We start from the raw sequence: 21120 nt of genomic DNA, 5'->3' as shown, positions 1-21120 counted from the left end.
GATGGGTTGGAGCAGTATATAAGACCGAGAGGCGGCTAGCAAAATCAAGTACCTTGGTCACCTTCTGCTGATGCCACACTATGCTACCAAGAGTCTTCAGGTATCTGAGACACGAAAGTCTTCAAACCCGTCCATTCTAACGAAAGCTTGACACTATACAAAGTCAAACCTAAACCTCAGGCGGAAAACTTCTATGATGGTTCCTGGCCCAGCGGCTTGCTTTTTGATGCAAGGTCGGGGGCTCTGCTAACGGGTGAGTGCCATCAGCGGCTTTTTGGTACTTCTCCCGTGTGTAAGCTTTGTGGCTCACCAATGAAAAACTTTGAACATGTTTTGCTATATACTGTCCAGCTCTTGAGGCTGATGATTAAGTGTTTATATGTGGAGAGTAAGCACCCCGAAATTATATAAGTGTTTTTAACTCTGTAAAGTTAAGAATTGTTTTGTGTGTTTTTTGTTTTTTTTTCTTCGACTGTGCTCCCATTTTGGTGATTCCGCCCCGTTTCAAAGGGGTGTACTCATAGAAATCTCATAGGTAACTAGAATGCTGCCGCCTACGGCCGAGCTTGACGCCAGTTCGCCTTGAACCTTCAGCCAATGAGAGGCCGTAGAGTGGTTCCGCCAAGGAGGATAATAATCCTCCTTGTATCCGCTACTATAGCGGGAGATAGGTGACTTCATTCTCTCTGGTGACATTAAATTCTTGGCAGAACCACTCTTTGAGCTCTGATTGGCTGAGATCTGGCTTTCGTCTGCCACGGCGTTTGGCCCATTTGCCAGTTACACGGCAGCATTCTAGTTACCTATGAGATTTCTATGGGTGTACCCTTGTACAAATTTCTATATAAACCTTGCTCTGGTACAAGCATAGATATAAGAAATGTATATAAAGGTCTAGATAAATTTCGGGGCGTCTAAGCCTAACATAAAATACGGAATTGACACCTAGCAGACACCGAGGAAGGCACGTGACCAAGAGCGCGAGCTCTCTTAGCATTTTAGTACTAAGTGCTTGACCTTTCCGCAGGCCGTAGTCTTTAGACACCATCTGTTGGTGACTTTTGGTATCATTTTTAAGCAGGAGACAATGGCTCTCGCCTGCAGAAATTACGCGTTTCTGCTAGCTGTCACCTCCGTATTCACTCCCTTTGAAATATTTTATCTAGACCTTTATATAAGTACCCTATATCTATGGGTACAAGTCAGAAATAAAACCTTGAACCTTGAACCTTGAGTGAGCGCGAGAGATCAAAGTTGGCCGTTGTTCAGTAAAGATTTGATTTTCAGGAGCTGGCAACGCTGTTTCAGAGCCATTTTATAAAGGTCAAGTTAGGAAAGTTTGCTTCGAAGGGCATTTTTCTGTTTTAGCATTGTAATAGTACATTTCTTGATTATAAAAATGGTGCGATTAACGAGGATGATAATGGGTATTTTAAATATTCCGTAATGCAATTTACCAAACTTGTACTAATAAACTTATTTCACACGCAGCTGCTGCTAAGAATGATTCACCATTGAGGAAGTTTATGTTTAACCTTAGTGGTTATAATAAATATGGTACAATTTGTATTGAGTAGGATAATATTACTGAACATTAGAAAACCTTACAATGTTTACCTTCTTAGGTTTACTACACGATGATTGCTTGTATGAAACAGAAGCTGTTAAAGAAGCTCTTCGACGATTACCACAAGATGTTATTGACCAGCGTCAATATAGAATAGTGAGAGCTATGCAGTCTAGCATCATTCATAACTATTTGCCAAAGGAGCAATGGACAAAATATGAGGAAGTAAGAAAGATAAGAAAATTGTAGAAACTGAGACAAAAATTTAAAAATGGCTTTTTCTTTAAGGATGTCAGGTATTTGTCACCAATTGTTGCACAGGTTGAAAAAGAAATGAATGAGAAGGAAATATGGGAAACCACACACTAAAAAAAAACCTCAATATCATCATACACTTTTCACTATATCGCAGTTCTTTGTGTGTAAATTATAAAATTATGAAATAAATTAGGTAATAATTATGTTTAAGTGTCTTTATTGGATATAATATCGATCTTTTTAACATTAAAAGACAGTCACTTAGTTTCAATCTAGTAAAATTTACACTTCATGATTACACAATTGTGTAAATATTGCGATAAGGAAATGCACTAGTTAAAAATAAAACTGGCTGCCACTGAAGGAAATTACGTTATTAATTGTCTAAAGGAATTTTGCCATCCCCTGAACCAGATTGTAAACGTTTAATGTGGTTGTAAATCTTTAAAGCTGGGCCTAACCGAAGAGACAATCCCATCAAAACATCGGATCTTTTCATTAAGAGCAAAGATTTTCCATCAATTTCCTAAAGAAAAACTTATAGCTCAGTATCATTCCTAAAAATATATAAATCAGTTTAAAGTACTTGTTCTCTAAAAACAGTTGCTTGTTCAGTGAATCCGATGTGAAGCAGAAATTTTTCAACGTCATCCGTTGTCCAGTCTTTGGCATCAGGAATGGTTTGGGGATAGGCATCTAACTTGTTTGTATTATCCAAAACTACAACACTGTATGAAAAAGAAATTATAGAATACTTCTATAAACTATGTCTTAACATTATTTACTCATTTTCTTTCGATTCGGGCGATGCCATAGCCTTATTGTCAGAGTCATTGCTTTCCATATCAGAAGTTGGAGAGTCTGATGGAGTTGGAAGCCCAGGTAAATCAGTAGGAACTAGTTCTTCAACTTATTTGACCAAAAAAAAAAACACATTTAGATTAAAAATTTATTTGAAATTAATTTTTTTACCTTTATCTTGATCTATTGCTTTGCTTCGACACGCCATCATATTTTCAGATTTTCCATCAGAATTCTCCGAGCTAGTTTCTTGTGTAGGATCATCCACACATTGATAGCATACCCATTTGCCTTAGTAGTAATTTAATAATTTGAAAATAATTGACTAAAAATTAAAAATTTATTTTTATCTTACCTATTGGTTTTTCCACTATTTTAGGCTTGTGACAGCTCATATGATATCCTTTATCGCAAGAGTCACAAAACAGCATACATTCCTATTTACAAATCTCATTAATACAAATCCTACTTACTTGATTAAATAACAACCTTACCCCATCTTCCGCATCCTCACAAACTGTGCAAATTTTGCAATCCATGCATTGCCACGCATATTGATAAGACTTCAACGCAAGTTCGGGACTATATTCCATACACGATGGATGGGCTGTTTAAAGAAAAATATTAGCGTTGGTTTTTGCTTCCCTCTTTTGAACAGTAATTATTACCTTTGGCATTGCAATCCTTGCAAATTAGTAATTCTTCACGTATGCCTGATGGATTTGACGAGGCGGGCATCAGACAATAATCACATTTAATTTCTTCTTCAATTTGAATATCATCAATACAGTCTAAAGAAGGTAAGCTTGAAGTTTCAAGAAAATCTGGACCGTGAAATTTCTTAAACCTCTGTAAAACAATTTTTATTATTTCAGAATATTTAAAGATTTAATAAATGAATACTAAACACTAATATATTTATACTTTTCTTGGTTGACAGTTAGGTCTAGGCATATTTGAAAGTAATAAAATAAATAAAAATTTCATACATGCATGATAATAGTAAAAGTTAAATTAAAATAATACAATTACTGATTAAAATTTCAATTTATAACAGTAAAACAGCTGGTGTAAAAATATTAATCTGGTCTTTCAATATTAAATCGATTGAACCTCGTCGGCACTAGATGGCGTCTTTCGCAGAAATAAAAAATTTTCAACCAAGAAAACCCCGCCAAATTTAAAACGGTCTAACTAACCTTCCTTTGACTTGGAGCGCGAATACGTCTCTTTGATGGGCTTATGTCCCCAATATTGGCATTATTTCCGGTTGAAGATAAGGGCGTCGCTTTAAGCTGCGAAGCGATCCATGGGCCGTTGGATAGCCTGCAAAACCCTTCCGAACTCTGTTTCTCTTTTGGATCTCTGACTAGAGTTAGCTTTGACTTTTCGGGTGAAATAAAGATGTCAACATCAGAACCAAGGTTTGAAGATGAATATTCCGACGAAGGATTTGACTGATTCTGAAATACATAATGTCAGACAACATCTAGATTGATGTACTTACGGCCTATTCACACAGCCAACTTTTTTGCCCAACTTTGTTGCAGAAAACCGTTTTTAGTTAGTACAGCAGTTTAAGATAAAATAACTTGTAATTTTGGCTGCTACAAAATATAAAGATTTCCATTAAATAAATTAGTAATAATGATATTTTGATTTAGTTTTGTTGAATTGAAATGATGTGTATACAAAATATTTGATTTAAATATTTAAACTTAAGTCTTGAAGACTTGATCAAAATTTAGCCAACAAGAGTTAGGGTGCCCATAAATTTGTTACAATTAAATCCCGCAGAGCAGCTTAGTTGGCAACCTGTGTTCACCAATATTTTGCAATAATGTTGGCTGGTGTTCAGTAACATACTTCGTCGTGATCCGATGGAGTCTGTAGCTTAAAATTATTTGATTCTTGTAGTTCTTTGGCTTCCGTTAAAAGGAAGAAGTTGCCATTTTGTAGACGACTAAGTCGTTTTCCACTAACAACCTCTCTATCCAATGCGATTCTCAGGGTTCTGGTGTTAAATTTACCAGACAAACGCTGACTCAACAAAACCTGCTCGATGGATGCGAGTGACGCTCCTTCCACCATTGCAGTTCCAACTAAACGGAATTTCAAGGCGGATTAAAATATTACTTAATTTTGACCTAATCATAAGGTGTGTAAATACAATTTCTTAGAGATCGAATCGAATATCTAATATTTGTTTTAAATCAAATATTTCAAATGTCGAATAGTTTGCAGGGTGACCACAGGAAACACTCCAATTTATTATAGGCAAAATAAGAAATTTATAGACATTTTATAGGCGTTTGAATTTGACCAGTTTCACGCGTTGGTTTCCATAATAGGATTGGTCGTATCTGCTACCACGTTATTAATTCGGGCTGAATTTTTCAAACGCCGATGTGGCCTTTTAACCGAGGGGTCGGACACTTGCCATTATTTTGTACGGGATTTCAGGATTTCGTAGAGATTTTGGCGATTTTATCATTACTTTTTGAAGTGATTTTGGGATTTCAATGTTAATTTACCATAGAGAGAGTTAAAAGATTTTGCGATTTTAGACAAAGCGTACGGGATTTTGGTAAATGTCCGACCCCTCTTTTAAGTGATCGAATACCAAATAGTATTTGGAATAGTATATAATTCTACGTAGTTGGATTTTATTTATCAATAATTTATTTAATTATACTTAAGGAGAATGACAATAACCACGGTCACACTAGTGCTTAAAACCCAGTTTAGGTCGGTTTGAATGCATCCAGTTTTGACCGCACTAACTCTTGGTTCAGTGGTTCACACGCGCGAAATCGCTTATTAATCCAAGCTTCACCCCGGTTCGTTATATCCAAGGCTTAACGTCATTTCAAATTTTAACCAGAATTGACGGATTTTGAAATGACGTTTTAGCGCGCGACACTACCGGTACATGTCTTGGGCACACAGCCTTCTTTGCGTGCTTTTTTGACCATAACATGTAGAGGTATTTTCACGCGCAAAATGAATTTTAAAAGCCGTCAATTTTGAAAATACTAAAATCTCGACTAAAATGTATCCCAAAACCATTAGTTAATCATGTTTACCAAAAGTGGATATCCACTTTTGATGTTTACTATACAAAAGTAATATTATTGTACATTATTAAGAATTTTATTCCCATTATTTTGGAAAATACGAGCAAATTTACTTCCCCGCCTTGTCGTTTTGAAAGCGATTCTAAGCGAACCGACTTGTACGAGTTGCTTCCCGAACCAACAGGAAGCAATTTCTCACGCTGGTTTTGCGATTTTAGGGGTAAGTGAGAACCTGGCTTAAGAGACCTAATATAGGTGACTAATCAGCACGACACCACCATGCGTCTCTATCCACGACCTTGAAACTCAACAGCCAAGAAAAACCTCGTGATTATTCGACCAGTTTTGCAATACCAAACATTTTCACCGAAAACGAATATTCGGCAACATTTTCAACGTCTATTCGATTCGACGACTCGAATATTCGGTGTAACCCAATATTTGGCGCAACCCTACATAATCATATTTAACTTACAGTTAGGATTGGTAGCTTCGATAGCTGCCTTAGTCGCATTCACTAAAATGTCAGATAACTCGGCGGTGTTTGTGTCTTGATGTTTGAGTCTATAGTTAAAACGGCCGGGCCATTTTTCCATGTTGCGGTAGCTGATATTACCCTTGTAGTCCACCTTAATGATTGTTTCCGTTTCAAGTAAGGCATCCAAGTAGCTCTTCACTTGCACTTCGGTGTAGCCACATCTAAAAATAATTTATAATGGGTAATATATAAAGGTTGTAATATCTAGTCCAGTAAAACAGAACATGTACATTTTCCAATGGGAGCTAATTTCCCGCCTGTACTATTCCGTCTAACGATGTAAAATTTTCAATTTACACTCCATTGTAGTAAAAACCATATTTTAACTTTGTAATAGTTCTAAAAGTTAGTATTCAGTGATTTCAGTCGCACGCGACACGACGTCATCCATGCTTTTTCGCATAGAGAAAAAAAAACCCGCACAAAATGGTGCCATAGTCGAAGATACGAAGTGAAATTACTCTATACGATATATTTATCCCCGCACTATTTTTTCTTCCGAAACGTATTATGAAAAATACTAGGGATTTGGAGATGGATACTTATCTCGTAATAGATATCATATACTTCTGATAAAAGTAAAATGAGACTGGCACGTTTTCACTTTTCAGGGTCATTTAACCTTTATGGTCCCATTGCGATTATACCTCCCCGCTGTGTATTTCTAAAATTCTACTTTGGTATATCTTCATATGGGCCCCTGAGGGGAGGGGGGATAAAATGCCAACGATTGGGAAAATACCTAGAGGCCTAAGGGCAAACACGTGGGGTCAGTGGTCAAGATCTTTTCGAACAAGGAGGCTAGGAGAGGTAAAGGATGTCGACCCCTGGTGTAGCAGCGTGTCGGGAAAGCGAAATGGCTGTGAAATATAGACGTAAATCGACGAAAACACTATCGAGAGGTTTTTTTTTACGTAGATTACATAATATTTACATGGACTCCACTAAAAATCTACAAGAAACAAAAATTAGTACCTTCTTTCCAAGAACTGGAAAATATGTTGCAAATCTGGACGAGCTTTCCTTTGCCTCAGCGTGTCGATTGCGTTCAAAATTACATTCTTAAAGTCTTCCGTTTTAGGCATCTTTGCATTCGTTAAAAGTTCCGAACTTGAGATGAGTAACTCCGAAAAAACTGTCGCGAATACAATTTCCTAGTATCCGAGGGACCGCTCTCCCGTACAGCCGCTAAAACTAGCGAAATGTACCGCGCCTCGTTCTGAACTTCCAGCCGCTTCTTTGGAATAGCCTAGGCTAAACCCAGCCGGATAACGCAACAATTATCCTCGTAACAAACTAAAATCGGTGAAAACGTTCTCTTAGGTAAATTAACTAATTCGGCTACAGTTATTACTTCCTAGTCCAGTAGAAACGCGATATTTCTTTAAATTTGTTAGAAAAAGAACACCGCTAATTTACGCGAGTATATCCTAGCACAATTTCTCTTTATTCTTATCAAAAACGCGCGCGAAAATGGTACGCTCTCCCCATTCTATTCAGCCTACGAACTAATCCCCCCTCTCCCCCCACTCGCCCGGTTTTCCCGTTCTTCGCTTTGCGGCTTTTTCCGAAAACGCTCTTTTCAAAAGACCCACGCGGCAAAACCTTCGGCGGCGCATGCGCACGCGGGAAAATGTTCGAACAAATATAAAACGCGTGTGCGAGAAACATTCTTCCGAAGATAGAAAATGATTATTTTCATAAAGTATTAAATGTACAAATAACGATATAATTGTGTGCGCAACGAAAATAATCTCGTCTAAAATGGCGCGTCAAAATATATAAGAGGTTTAATAAAGGGTAAAGCAATTCGTAGCTGATAAATATAATATTTTTGAGTCAGTATATACCGTATAAAATAAATTGAATTATAGAACCGTTGAAAATGTCTGGTGCGGATAACGAGCAAATGGTCATGCGAGCGATTGACCGGATGACTAAAAACGAAAGCCAACCGGGAATTAGCCAACTTTGCCGTTTCGTACGACGCAAATTTGGACTGAAATCGAAAGTGACACGGCGTGTCGTCAAGAAGTTGGTCGAAGTTGGGAAGGTGGTCAAAATGGAAAATAAAGGTACGTCTTATCGTTCCAGGACGATGAAGATTTCCTAATTATTTTATTTTTTCAATCAGAAGTAGAGAGTTATAGGAACGCGTTAAAACTTAAAATGACGAAAGTAACGAAACTGGGTGAAGAGTTTGTTTGCGAAAACCACACATTTACAAGTTCAAAGCGTCCCAAAGTTGCGGTTAAGAAAAGTATTAGCCAAGAGAATTCGCCAATAACCGCAACCAACGACAGTCCTGACCCCATCCCAAAAATATACCAAAGTGACCCCTATACGACGACCCCTACTATCAGTGGACCATTCTCAACGACTCTGCTGTCCTACAGCCTATATTTGGGTGATTTAGAGGACATGGACATATTCCAGGACCACTACCCGGCCAATTGGGACCATTTCAGGCAGAATTTGTCCGGATCTTTGACCAATCAGGGAGAAGAAAACTACTTCGAAGTGGGTCGTTTCGATACTAGCGGCATCTTTCGATTTTTACCAGAAGCATTTTTTCCACCGGAAATGTGCCAAGTCTTAAGGGTAAGCGATACCGCTAAATAAAACTAAAACAACCTTACGTATTACGGGGGGATTAGAATATCGGAAACCCGTAAAGTCGCTCTCAAAACAGTCTTTCTTTGGCGCCAAATTACTATACTTGCGGAAAAGCCTCCATTCTGGGGATTGGGGAGGAGCCCGCGGACGGAGTAAAAGCGGCGCGTGACGGGGAGGGGCCGACGCCACTGTGCTGCTGAAGCTTGTACGAAGCAGAAACGTAAATGTAGAAATATTACGCTGCGATAAAGGTTCGCAGAAGTAGAGAGAGAGAACGAAACGTCTCTCTCTCTCTCTCTCGGTTTCCAGAAAAATATTCGCCGATTAAACTTCTCATTTACGGCAATATCCCATAAGCAATTCGCCTTCAATAAATTCGATATAAAGTCTCTCCCCTTCCCCTAATCTACATTCGTTATATAAGTTATTACCGACGTAGGTAAATTTCATCAATGCCCTATGCAAAGTGGAAAGTTAAAAAGAGCCCGCTTGATAAACAAGGTAATCTTGAGTTTTATTGACCGGTTTTTTTTCTCGGCCAATTCCTAAAAAAGCTCGTTTAAAAAACTGTTACGCAATTTTTAATTATATTAATTACATTAGTGGTTGTACTATCGTCGTGTTAGTACAATAAACATTACGGTAAAGGCTATATAGTCGTTAATAGCCACGTAAAACAGCAATTATCTCTCAACAAAATTGGTAACGAACGACCTATTTAGCACTCGATGTTTTTATTCACCGAAAGATGTCGCTAAAGCGTTGATTGATATTGAGCAATATTTATTCATCGATTTCCCCATTACCATGGTATTAAATTAATTAAATTAGTAAACCAAAACGACGATATCGTGTCCCTTTAAAAGCCCTAATGGGTTCTTCCGGTATTCGAAGAGCAGTCACACTTCGAGATTGGGCCACGATATTTTTGCGTCCGATATATTGATTATAATTATTTTTCTGTTTAGAAAGCCAAAAGAGGAAATAAATATGTTTCGCACTCGTCGATAGTGAAAAAGGATTGGTTCGAAACAGCGCCCACGACAGCGACGACCGAAGGCAAATGCGATTTCTGTCAAAAGGGCTCCAATGAGAATAAGAGGGGCGAAATTGAAGACTTATTGGTCTGCAAGGACTGTTCCGCTAAAGGTAATGGTAGAAGATACGCGCGTTTGAAGAACCATAACGTTCAAGATTCAATTAGGATATTTTGGTAGTCGCGCTAGACGTCAAAGCCGTGGCTTTTAAAGTGGACGCCATGACAGTTTCCGCTAATTTCTTGATTTGTAAATAATATTGGTGAGGAGACTACCCGAGGTGATTATCACCGATTTTGTTGAAACTAGGTGGGTATGTAGACATAAAATTTCACCAAGGGAAAAGTTGCAATGGGCATTATTTTTGCCATGGCAACCGAAAATGTTTTTGACAACACAGTATGTATACTTTCCCATTGAAATTAACATGGGAATCTGAGCACTTCTAAGGGCCCTGTGAAAAAGTTCAAAAAAATGAAAAATTTCAAAACCAAAAAAAAATTGATCAAAATCGACAAATGAAATTAATTGTATGATATTTTGATAAAACTAATTTATTAAAATCAATTTGGTGATAAAATGGTCAATATTAATTTTTTTTAAACGTTATCTTTCGCCTTTCTCCATTTTGTCGATTCTGATCAATTTTTAATCACATTGATCAAATTGATCAAATTTTATGCAAAATTTGATAAAATATATCGGTTTTATCAAGTTATACCGATTTTAGGTAAATAATCAAATTTAATAAAATTTTACCAATTTTAATTAAAATGATTAATTTTGATCCAATTCAAACAACTTAATTCCATTTGATTAATTTTGATCAAATTCATTTATTACTGTCGATTTGGCGATTAGTTGGCAAATACAACTTTTTTATCTTTATATTTCGATTCTGATCAAATTTTACATATTTTGATCAAATTGACCAAAATTCATCAAAATATCATAAAATTAATTCAATTTGTCAATTTTGATCTATTTTTTTGTTTTGAAATTTCCATTTTTCTTAAAATTTTTCACAAGGGGGGGGGGACCCTTAGAAGTGCTCAGATTCCCATGTTATTTTCAATGGGAAAATACACATACTGTGTTGTCAAAAACATTTTCGGTTACCATGGCAAAAATAATGCCCATTGCAACTTTTCCCTTGGTGAAATTTTATGTTACCATAAGGTCTACATACCCACCTAGTTTCAACAAAATCGGTGATAATCACCTCTGGTTCTCCTCGTTAGTGAGGCATATTTCTTCTAAACGTGCATCCAGAAGTTTATAATAAAGCCCATCGGGGGGTAACCCTTCTTGAATCCCTTTGACGGACTGTAACTTCAGCGCTGACGCTATAAACAATTCACGGAGCATAGTTATAAGAATTCGAGAAATCTGATAATACTACCATCTAGTAGACTACAAAGAGTATTCGTAAATATTTATTTATGTACTTAAGAATGTGAGACTGCACAGATTTTAACCTCACATACTTTGTAGCGAAAGATCGTCTGCTTTCCATTTTTAGTAACACTCTCTTTCACACAGACGATCATTATCTATGATTACGTTTGTGATTATAAAGCAGACGAATCTTCGAAGCGACGATGGTACCAGAGGCTAATGTTATTGCCCCATTCTTAGGTACCTGAATTTATTCTTGTTTTCAAAAGTAGCATAAGACCCAAAAGTGTGTCAGAACGGTATAGTAGTTAATGAGAGTTTGTCGCAAAGTAAAACAGGGAAACGAAGGGGGGTCGGAAAATACGTCATCAAAATCGAGGTACTCTAGCGCCGCCGAGTGAGGCGTTTTAGAACGTATGTCTTCGGGCGAGTAAATCGAAGAGAGAAAATCGCGCCAGCCTAAAGACTAAATATGAAGTTGCTACTACTATTCCAACTAGTAGGTTATGCAGTCTATAGGTCTCGCAAGAAATGTTAATAGGCGCGAAGGTACAGCTGACACACTTTTGGGTCCTATGCTACTTTTGTTGTTATTAATTAGTACATTATCGCGAAGTTATTTCTGTATTCATTGCGGTAAAAAGGGCGTATTCCTTTTTTTGCATGGGTGGATTAAGAAGTTAGCTACTACCCACCGAATACGGTTATTATAAACTTCTGGTATAACACGCAAGCGGTCGTCGGTACCAAAGATAATGTAAACCTCGTACCCTAGATTCGAATTCCGATTGACGGTTTTGTAACGAAGCGTTTACCTACTTCCAGCACGTGACCTAAAAAATCTCGGCCTCCATCGGTCGCTGCCAGCTAGGAGCAACAAACACAACACCCCACACAAGGAGAACGCAACCCGTCAAAAGTCGTGGATTTTCGTGTGTTTTTCATTGGCTAGACGCTTTAGCGCCTGTTGCCGTCGGAAGGGGAAAATTCGTAAATTGTCCCCCCCCCCGCCCGTAAAACGTTCATCGTAAAGGCTCGTGACGCTCGTCCAATGAAATTCGTACACAACCCTTCTTTAGCGTGTTTAAAGGCTAGCTGCGTTCTCCTTGTGTTTGTTGCTCCTAGCTGCCAGAGTCCTATAACGGCCAACTTTGATGACGCGCTGCTGTCCGCGCAACAGCGCGTCATCAAAGCTGGCCGTCATTGGACAATACAGCGACCAATCGAGGCCACCATAAACGCTTCCATGCAAAACCGTCAATCCGAAAGCTTTCTGATTTCGAATCAAGGGTACGAGTTTTATATTATATTATCTTTGTCGGTACTCAACGATGTTTGCTGTTGAGGCAAGGGAGTTAAACAAACAGGCGTACGGTATTTTTACAGTACCGGTAATTTAGAAAAACTTATTGTAGATGTCAATAAAACACGAATGTTCGAAACTTAATTGAAATGTAATATATCGTAGCCCATCCGACATGTATGGATTACGGAACGGAATTGGCCATTCGAACCAAGTTGGCGCCCTGGCAATGCATCAACTGCAAGACTTGTACCGTCTGTGGCGATTCCGAAAACGCGGTACGTTTTAGACCCATTCTTCGTATCATTTCCATAAGTAACGTCATAGCCATAGTTTTTAATTTGAAAATAACCCGTCATTCATCATCCACGTGGGTCAAATCCCATGGGGCCGTGACCAAATTTTGCTTAGGCAGCCGCTGGTCTCACCGTAAATATCTATTTCATCCATTGATATTGAACTGCTCTGGGTGGTCTGTCCTCAGTTGCTAGGATAGGAGGGGCTCAAACTTGGCTAGTTTCATTTCTAAGAATTAAAGGGCAACGCAAGTGACCATGCAGGGGGGTAAATTATCTTATAGATAAAAAGAAAGACTGCGCATGCGCTATCTGCCATAGCCTTTCCCTCTGTAAAAAAACCAGAACCATATTTGCCGAATTTATTTTGTATAAATGCGCCTCTCGCGGTATTTACGCAAAATCCATTCTTTAGTCGCGAAAATGGCCGAGGAAAGTGAAGTCTCCGTGCTTACCGATAAATCGGATCCTAAACTTCTACAAAATAAATGTAATAAAAAAAGATAAATATTCTGTCGGGGTATAATGATAGGGAAATTGTTAAGGGAGACGGGATATAGGAGTGTGTGTGGTGTTGAATTTTCTTAATCCAATGTGAGGCTAGCGGCAGAGATTTACCGCGTCCAAGGCCTAATGTTTCAACTTCCATTATTAAAAATATTCAATTCACAAATAATTTTATTCCAAAACATTGTTAAATCGAAAATATCAAAGTCCAACTCTCGGAAACTAACCCAGTTCTTTTCTCCATAATAAATAAGTTAAGCTAGGCCTAAATTCCTGGGTTCGTTGATTGCGAGCTAACTCAGCGAAGAAAATCGAAAAATTCGCGAATGAGAGCGAAATTGCGCCACATGGCTACACCAAGGAGAATAAGGCTTTCGCGCTGTATAAAATCATCCTTGGAAAACCTACTTACGGCTTGTTGAAGAAAACATAGTTCCCCCCCTGCGTGACCACTTGCGTTGCCCTTTAAGCTTCATAACGTTGGTGTGTCCGTTACGCAGGCTAGTGGGAACCAAGACTACGGGTAATTTTTTCACGCGTTAAAACGCGCAATTAGGGAAACGTTTTGGAGATCGAGCCAACAAGAAACGCATTGCTCCTGATTGGCTCAAGTGATAATGTAAAACGCAAAAAGACACCGCCCATCCGGGTGGGGTGCATTTGGCCGACTGCTCATATTTCCGAATGCCCATTTGGCCGACTTTTCAGCCGGCCAAATGAGCAGACCATATGGCCGACTACTCATTTGAACAACTGCTCATTTGGCCGACTCTTATGCTAAAGCCTGTCCTAAACTACGAGTTTGGCCAAACGAGTAGTCGACCAAACGAGTAGTCGACCAAACGAGTAGTCGGCCAAACGAGTAGTCGGCCAAACGAGTAGTCGGCCAAACGAGTAGTCGGCCAAACGAGTAGTCGGCCAAACGAGTAGTCGGCCAAACGAGCAGTCGGCCAAACGAGTAGTCGGCCAAACGAGTAGTCGGCCAAACGAGTAGTCGGCCAAACGAGTAGTCGGCCAAACGAGTAGTCGGCCAAACGAGTAGTCGGCCAAACGAGTAGTCGGCCAAACGAGTAGTCGGCCAAACGAGTAGTCGGCCAAACGAGTAGTCGGCCAAACGAGTAGTCGGCCAAACGAGTAGTCGGCCAAACGAGTAGTCGGCCAAACGAGTAGTCGGCCAAACGAGTAGTCGGCCAAACGAGTAGTCGGCCAAACGAGTAGTCGGCCAAACGAGTAGTCGGCCAAACGAGTAGTCGGCCAAACGAGTAGTCGGCCAAACGAGTAGTCGGCCAAACGAGTAGTCGGCCAAACGAGTAGTCGGCCAAACGAGTAGTCGGCCAAACGAGTAGTCGGCCAAACGAGTAGTCGGCCAAACGAGTAGTCGGCCAAACGAGTAGTCGGCCAAACGAGTAGTCGGCCAAACGAGTAGTCGGCCAAACGAGTAGTCGGCCAAACGAGTAGTCGGCCAAACGAGTAGTCGGCCAAACGAGTAGTCGGTCACATAAGCAGTCGGACAAATTTTTAGTCGGCCAAATGATCAGTCCATTTGACCGACTGTCCATTTGGCCGACTTCTCAGTCGGACAAATGTGCAGTCGGCGTAACGTGTATTTTGTGGTCGGCCAAATGAGAAGTCGGTCAAACGAAACTCTCCCGCCCATCCTAGCTCCAGACGGTAAAAATATATATTCATGATTGAAATGAATACATTCATGGTTTGATAAACTGTTTGCGGCCGCGTGGGTGTTATGCCCATCTTAAGCTTGGTTTCCACTAGCGGGGTTACAATCGTTTTCACGCGCGTAAATAATAAGAAAAATGCCTTATGACGCACGCTAGTGAAAACCAAGCATTAAATGGTTATTTCGTTACTTACGCGTATACTCAAAAAATCTTAAAGTGATAAAATATGTAGGAAACTATGCTATTTTGCGATTTCTGCGACAAAGGTTATCACATGAGCTGCCACAACCCGAGAGTAATCGAGCAACCTTCAGGTAAGCACGTTTTCTCCCAGGGGTTAACATGATTTGTATGACGAGTGTGGTCTCTTACGCTTAGGTAAATGGGCATGTCAAGAATGCGCGGCGGAGCTGTCCATCGAACCAGACCCAATCACCAACAAAGAAGAGCAACCCGAAACGGCTATGGCCCGTTTTTCGAGTGACCAGCAAAATGCAGAGCCCGACTCGGGAACGGACCAAAGTAGTCCCAACCAAATCGAAGAAGAAAACGAACAATGTCTAACGCCTGACGGGTAAGATGGCGTTTCCTTGTGGATGTCTCGCGACTTTTATGATATTTAATTTAATTCTCGAAGGTTCTTGGAGAATTACCCGCAATTCATTCCGGACGCCACTTATTGGACAGTAGAAGATGTCGAGAGATTTGTAGCGAAAGTGGGTTTTCCGGAACAAGCCAGGGCTTTCAGGGACCAGGTAATAGAATTGCCGATATCAAAAATTTATAATTAAGTGTATCTGTTAAGGCGGATGCACACATAGCCTTCGCGCGCGAAATTTCGCTGGCAAATTGCGTCGCGTCACGTGACTTAAATAGAATGGAAGTCATGACGCATGGGCGCGTCCGCGAAAATTCGCAGGCGAAATCGCTTGCGAACCGTATGTGTGTTTGGGCCTTTACTCGAATTAATTATTGACCCAAAAATTAGCGCCACTAACGAGAAACATACGAAACTTAATAACAAATACTAGTTTCCATAGAATCCTCTTATGGTTCCAGAACATTGACAACAGTTTTGGCAGTATAATGCACCGTAAGTACGGTCGTGGTAAGACAAGCTATATATTTGACATTGAAGGGTAATTTATGAACATAAATGTTATCAGGCGCCGAGTCTATGCCTCAGCTCGTCTTCCTGCATGCTCACCACGAGGCAAAGATAACGTATTAGGCCTCATGAATTAATCTGATATCCCCGAAAAACGCGGGGCTGATTACTGCCCGTAATCGGTGAACAAGCCAGTAGCTTTGACTGTACTAAAGTTATTACGTAACCATAGAAATCTCATAGGTAACTAGAATGCTGCCGTGTAACTGGCAAATGGGCCAAACGCCGTGGCAGACGATAGCCAGATCTCAGAGTGGTTCTGCCAAGAATTTAATGTCACCAGAGAGAATGACGTCAGCTATCTCCCGCTATAGTAGCGGATACAAGGAGGATTATTATCCTCCTTGGCGGAACCACTCTACGGCCTCTCATTGGCTAAAGGTTCAAGGCGAACTGGCGTCAAGCTCGGCCGTAGGCGCCAGCATTCTAGTTACCTATGAGATTTCTATGTACGTAACTGATTACACGACAACTACCGGGCTGCGTTCAGTAACTCTCAACGAAGTATCTGAAAATTATTTTCGTTGAGACCGTTGCTAACGTGACGTAGGATCTTGTTGAACGCTTTCTACGCTTGTTGTAAATTTTGTTAAACATCGTCTGCAGCTAGCCTTACTCCGTGCTGCGACGTCACGTGACCGTTGAGCAACGGAATAACGGGGGCTGCGTTCAACAACTCTAAAAAAGCTCAACGGTCAGCGGTTTTTTGTTGAACGGGTTTTTTGACTTCCGGTTTTGACGTCACGTTGATCATCGGAGACTCAGCGGAAACATCGGCTGAGCGAGATGGTTTTTCCGTTGCTCATCGGTGTCGTGACGTCATTCGACAAAGTTAAAGTAGGGGTAGCAGACGATATTTTGTTCGTTAAGTCAGCGAACTATAAATCGTACAACAACTTTTAGATTTTTGTGACGTAGCGTTGATTAAAAGAACTCAATGATAACTCAACGGTTTTTCTCCGTTGATAGTTGTTGAACGCAGCCCTGCTCAAAAAACGATGACTTCAATGCTCAACGGACGGGCAACGTGATGTCAAAAAACGCTGACCGTTAAGCTCAGCGCTGAGCTTTTTAGAGTTACTGAACGCAGTACCGGTTACACTAAATCAGTACCCAATTTCGTATACCTGTAATTGGTGTACATATTTGAAAGGATTATACTGCTAATGTATTTATTAATGTTAATACTAGGTGGTTTCTTTTCGCTTGTTTCGGAGTAGGGTAAGAAGAGTAAGGCTATGACGCCATTTTACTCCGATTCTGTGGTGGCGAATAGTTTGAGTCGGAGTAAAAACGTTTTTCTAAAATGGCTGCCTCTGACCTTTTAGCAGATAAATTCTGGTTAGCAGGTTACAATATCCGATTTTCTCCTTTACACCTCCTTTTCAGAAGGAGTAAAAAGAGTAGCCCTAATACTCCGGAAGAAGCGAATAGTTTATGGGCCGAAGTAATTTTAATCCCCGGAACAGGCGAATAAAACGTTTTAGGGTAAAAAGAGTACACTTTTAGTCCGAGAACAGGCGAAAAGAAACATGACTATGTTGAACGATCCGAAACATGTGAGTGGGGAAGGAAGGAAAACGTCACCAGTGTGTGCTTCAAGCGCGTCGGAAGACGTTAGTTCTAGGGAACCAATGGGATACCTGGCCAATTTGTGTTTTTTTTTAAAGGGAAGGAGGCATGAGGGGATTAGAAGCAACTCAAAATGGTCATTCTCCTTAAGTGTCAACATAAGTATATAAGATTATTACATAAGTGTGACGCTTCCTATTCTTAACATGCAAAAGTTTTACTGAGAGCTATTCACAAGACAGACTGCATAACGGATTTCGTCGCTGTTTTGCGTCCGCTTGCTAACGCGTCACATGTAGCCTTTGACCGCGCCTAGCTAGGGGGAGATTTTCTTCTGGTGACGAAGTGACTCCGTTTCTAGTTCTCAGTAAAATATTTCCTAAAGTGACAAACTTATAAAACAATATTATAGACTTATGGTGTCAATAAATACATTATTGTTAAGACTTAATTATAAACTAACAGTGATATTCGTCGGTAATTCGTCTATTTATGAGATGTTTAGTGGTCAATCAGGTGACGTTTAAGCGCGAAATATAACTAAATTTGGCTGAATTTACACGGGCAATCGCTAAGTAATTATTTCATTTCTAATTCAAGGAAATCGACGGAAAATCGTTGTTACTTATGAAGCGCAGTGACGTTCTGACGGCCCTTTCTATTCGTTTGGGTCCAGCACTCAAAATATACAAACACGTGGAACGACTACAACTTTTCCTTGGTTCCGGACTACAGTCCTGACCTATCTCATGAAACCTTGTGATACTTTTTAAATACTGGCCTAATATTCACCACAAATTGAGTGAATCTCTTTGTAACCGGTATTAAATATGTCAACAGGCACCATTTAGCAATTATGATCTTGCACCCACATAATTAAGTAAAATTCGCCAAAAGAATTGTATTGCGCAGAATGGGTATTAGTTTGATTTTAGACAAAGTTTATTATTTTTTGGTCTGAAGTGCAGACATAAAAGTACCTGACAAAACGCGCCTGGTATTATGAAAATACCTTGAAATTTCACCATCATTACAATATTTAAAAAAAAAATTATTTTTTGTAATATTGAAATTGCGCACCCGTGCCTTGTATTAAATAATTATGTTGCAAAATAAAATACAAAACGAGATTTATTTCATTTTCCTTCTGAGAAACGGAGTTCTTATAATCATTCTTCGATTATACAACTGTATAACAGCAACGGCTAACACCGTTAAGTACAAAAATAAAATTAAAAGCGACAATTTATTACCTACGTTAATAGTTGGTATAGTTATATTAATTAATCCTGTGAGAAGGTTGGCAAATAGAAAGTAAAACAAAGCGTTGTAATTTATAGCTTCGTATAATATATTACTGTTGTGAAAGAAACTACAACACAGGTAATGGAGAAATAAGTGATAACTGCTTAATGATATCTGCAAATCATCAAGAAAATTAGCATTCTCAAACAAGACATATTTGACATAAAGGGCTCACCATCCAAAATATGTAACTCAGATTAACCAACCTTCTTGATACAGGCTGGATGTAGTGATGAGCACCATACATTAATAAATGACTTAAAATGGCCAAAGTTAGGAGTAAACGTTGATTTTTCCAATTATATTCTTCAGATATCATTCTAAGATTAGAATTTTACCCTTTAAAATTTTAACACTGCACTCTGGAAGGAGATATTGTTATATAATTCCTTACCTTTTATGAATAAATTTACCCAAAAGAATGGAAAATAAGTACAACCCCACATAACCGCAAAGTGAAAGTAACCCTTCTTTGTTGGCACTGAACAGATTTTCTCTATTTGGACTGGTTATAAAGTCAGTGAACCCCAAATTTAAAGCCAACTGATAGCTCAATATTAGGGCCAAAGAAAGTAGAGAAAAACTGGATGGTAGGCAACTGGTTATTAAAGTTCCAATGATCTGAGTATAAATTAACTTCTTTTCAATATATACATTTTTTAATTTGTGCTATTTATCATCATACCCTAGTGAAGCCTAATGTAAGGAAAAAATTCCAATGGCTCCCATATTCCGATACGTGCTTTTGATAGTTTATCATTTCAACTGCCATTGCCCTTACAATACCAATAAGTAAAATTGGTAAAGAGTTCAAAAGCTCCATTTTGAGTCTGCTCGTTCTGAAAATTCTCATTTCAAATTAGCTCTACTTTTATTTGTAGAAAAGGGGCGCCCAAATTTTCAATTTAAAAGATAGCCATTTTGAAGATTGAGATCATGTTTATAGTAATTATTTTTTATTATAAGATTTTACTTTATTTTCAAGATAAACATTTTGAAGGTCCAGATCGCCATTTACTAAACATCACCCATTTGGGAACCCCTGTTGTAGAACACTGGAGAAAAACTGAAAGCGTACAATGGGGAAGATTTATTTCCTCGTGCCTCTTTGGTTATCAGCCCGGCTGCTATCACAAATGAGCCAACACCAGCATCCATGTACCCCCAACCAAATAATTCAGTTTTGCCAAATCGTCTGGGGTAAACTTTGAAATCCACTGCCAAAATGGACACCGCAGTGTCTAACAATAAATGGCTTCGAAAGTTGGTTAGAAACTGTAGAGTAGGGGCTCTCTCTTCTCCATACTCTCTTTAATGAAATGCAAGAATTTAAAAAAACATGGTACAAATCAGGGAATAAGTCTTAATTTTCAACATACCGGTAACTTTTATGTTTAATTTTTTTTGAGGTGCTTGTACAGTAAATCAACCCCACAGAAACCATCATCATTGTAACAAGAAAGATGATTATGTATCTGATATAATCACTAAATATAGTTGAGGCCAGCAGAATTGGCAGATAAACCAGTAAGCATTCTACTTTACTAAAAACCCTAAAATAAATCGCAATATTGTAGAACATTCTTTTTTTAAATGTTAACACCAAACTTGCCAAGGCGGGTTACTATTGGGTCTGGACCACTTGATGTTTGCCATCTTCAATCCAAGGGTTAAAAGCGACGTACCGAATAGGGTAACACAGCTAAGACATAATACTTCTTCGGCATTGGTTCCCGTTAAATTACTAACAAATTGTTCTTTTAAATCTTTGTATTCCATATTGATCATAAAAAGGGTTGACTGTCACCACTTCGCACCGAAAACTTAAAAGCCAAGTTCCCGCTATAAATTTTGTTGACTGCTAAAATCAAAGTGTAACTAAAAGTACTCGGGGCTCACCGTTCTCACCATAGGGATAGAAAAGAGATAGAGGCACTATTGAATCTGGCGAAGTTGACCGCGAGTGCCGACCCCCTTTTCGCCAATGTAGGAAGCCAT

At 39.2% G+C, this 21120-nt stretch overlaps 4 protein-coding genes across 4 annotated transcripts; 2 read left to right on the top strand and 2 right to left on the bottom strand.

The window, feature by feature from the left end:
• Positions 1–1266: 1266 nt before the first annotated feature.
• Positions 1267–2028, top strand: LOC149934889 (cytochrome b-c1 complex subunit 7-like). The gene is made up of 4 exons (XM_090180565.1): positions 1267–1427; positions 1492–1557; positions 1626–1792; positions 1856–2028. The coding sequence occupies exons 1-4, from the start codon at positions 1400–1402 to the stop codon at positions 1934–1936; spliced, it is 342 nt and encodes a 113-aa protein (XP_090036691.1). The 5' UTR covers positions 1267–1399; the 3' UTR covers positions 1937–2028.
• Positions 2026–7742, bottom strand: LOC149934888 (uncharacterized). The gene is made up of 11 exons (XM_090180563.1): positions 7217–7742; positions 6179–6402; positions 4493–4728; positions 3826–4089; positions 3295–3475; positions 3121–3233; positions 2982–3063; positions 2798–2917; positions 2611–2734; positions 2412–2553; positions 2026–2351 (listed from the first exon to the last, which is right to left on the bottom strand). Exons 1-11 carry the CDS (start codon positions 7324–7326, stop codon positions 2202–2204), a joined length of 1746 nt encoding a protein of 581 aa, XP_090036689.1. The 5' UTR covers positions 7327–7742; the 3' UTR covers positions 2026–2201.
• LOC149934887 (histone acetyltransferase KAT6B-like) lies at positions 7109–18947 on the top strand. Its single transcript, XM_090180564.1, has 9 exons — positions 7109–7143; positions 8116–8316; positions 8376–8842; positions 9826–10006; positions 12761–12873; positions 15310–15391; positions 15456–15651; positions 15715–15832; positions 18418–18947. Exons 2-9 carry the CDS (start codon positions 8127–8129, stop codon positions 18556–18558), a joined length of 1488 nt encoding a protein of 495 aa, XP_090036690.1. The 5' UTR covers positions 7109–7143; positions 8116–8126; the 3' UTR covers positions 18559–18947.
• A 1-nt stretch (position 18948) lies between these two features.
• On the bottom strand, positions 18949–21017 carry LOC149934886 (uncharacterized). The gene is made up of 7 exons (XM_090153474.1): positions 20735–21017; positions 20502–20675; positions 20201–20431; positions 19808–19961; positions 19517–19743; positions 19298–19442; positions 18949–19236 (listed from the first exon to the last, which is right to left on the bottom strand). Exons 1-7 carry the CDS (start codon positions 20908–20910, stop codon positions 18949–18951), a joined length of 1395 nt encoding a protein of 464 aa, XP_090009600.1. The 5' UTR covers positions 20911–21017.
• Between the last annotated feature and the right edge of the window lie 103 nt (positions 21018–21120).

The sequence above is a fragment of the Leiobunum rupestre genome, chromosome 7 (genome assembly GCF_980474605.1).
Source record: "Leiobunum rupestre chromosome 7, qqLeiRupe1.1.hap1, whole genome shotgun sequence".
NCBI lineage: Eukaryota > Metazoa > Arthropoda > Arachnida > Opiliones > Sclerosomatidae > Leiobunum > Leiobunum rupestre.
This window is presented reverse-complemented; position numbering and strand designations above follow the sequence as displayed.

Bases quoted from the DNA above. Each gene is read 5' to 3' on its own strand.
- LOC149934889 (XM_090180565.1), top strand. From the start codon at position 1,400: ATGGTGCGATTAACGAGGATGATAATGG. The intron at 1,558-1,625 runs GTACAATTTGTA...TTACCTTCTTAG, and splicing joins TAGTGGTTATAATAAATATG to GTTTACTACACGATGATTGC. The intron at 1,793-1,855 runs GTAAGAAAGATA...TTTTTCTTTAAG, and splicing joins AATGGACAAAATATGAGGAA to GATGTCAGGTATTTGTCACC.
- LOC149934888 (XM_090180563.1), bottom strand. From the start codon at position 7,326: ATGCCTAAAACGGAAGACTTTAAGAATGTAATTTTGAACGCAATCGAC. The intron at 4,729-6,178 runs GTAAGTTAAATA...AATTCCGTTTAG, and splicing joins CGAAGCTACCAATCCTAACT to TTGGAACTGCAATGGTGGAA. The intron at 2,352-2,411 runs GTACTTTAAACT...GTTTTTCTTTAG, and splicing joins CAACTGTTTTTAGAGAACAA to GAAATTGATGGAAAATCTTT.
- LOC149934887 (XM_090180564.1), top strand. From the start codon at position 8,127: ATGTCTGGTGCGGATAACGAGCAAATGGTCATGCGAGCGATTGACCGG. The intron at 12,874-15,309 runs GTACGTTTTAGA...TAAAATATGTAG, and splicing joins GTGGCGATTCCGAAAACGCG to GAAACTATGCTATTTTGCGA. The intron at 15,392-15,455 runs GTAAGCACGTTT...TCTTACGCTTAG, and splicing joins AGTAATCGAGCAACCTTCAG to GTAAATGGGCATGTCAAGAA.
- LOC149934886 (XM_090153474.1), bottom strand. From the start codon at position 20,910: ATGATCAATATGGAATACAAAGATTTAAAAGAACAATTTGTTAGTAAT. The intron at 19,962-20,200 runs GTACGCTTTCAG...GAGAATTTTCAG, and splicing joins GGAAATAAATCTTCCCCATT to AACGAGCAGACTCAAAATGG. The intron at 19,744-19,807 runs GTATGATGATAA...ATTTATACTCAG, and splicing joins TTACATTAGGCTTCACTAGG to ATCATTGGAACTTTAATAAC.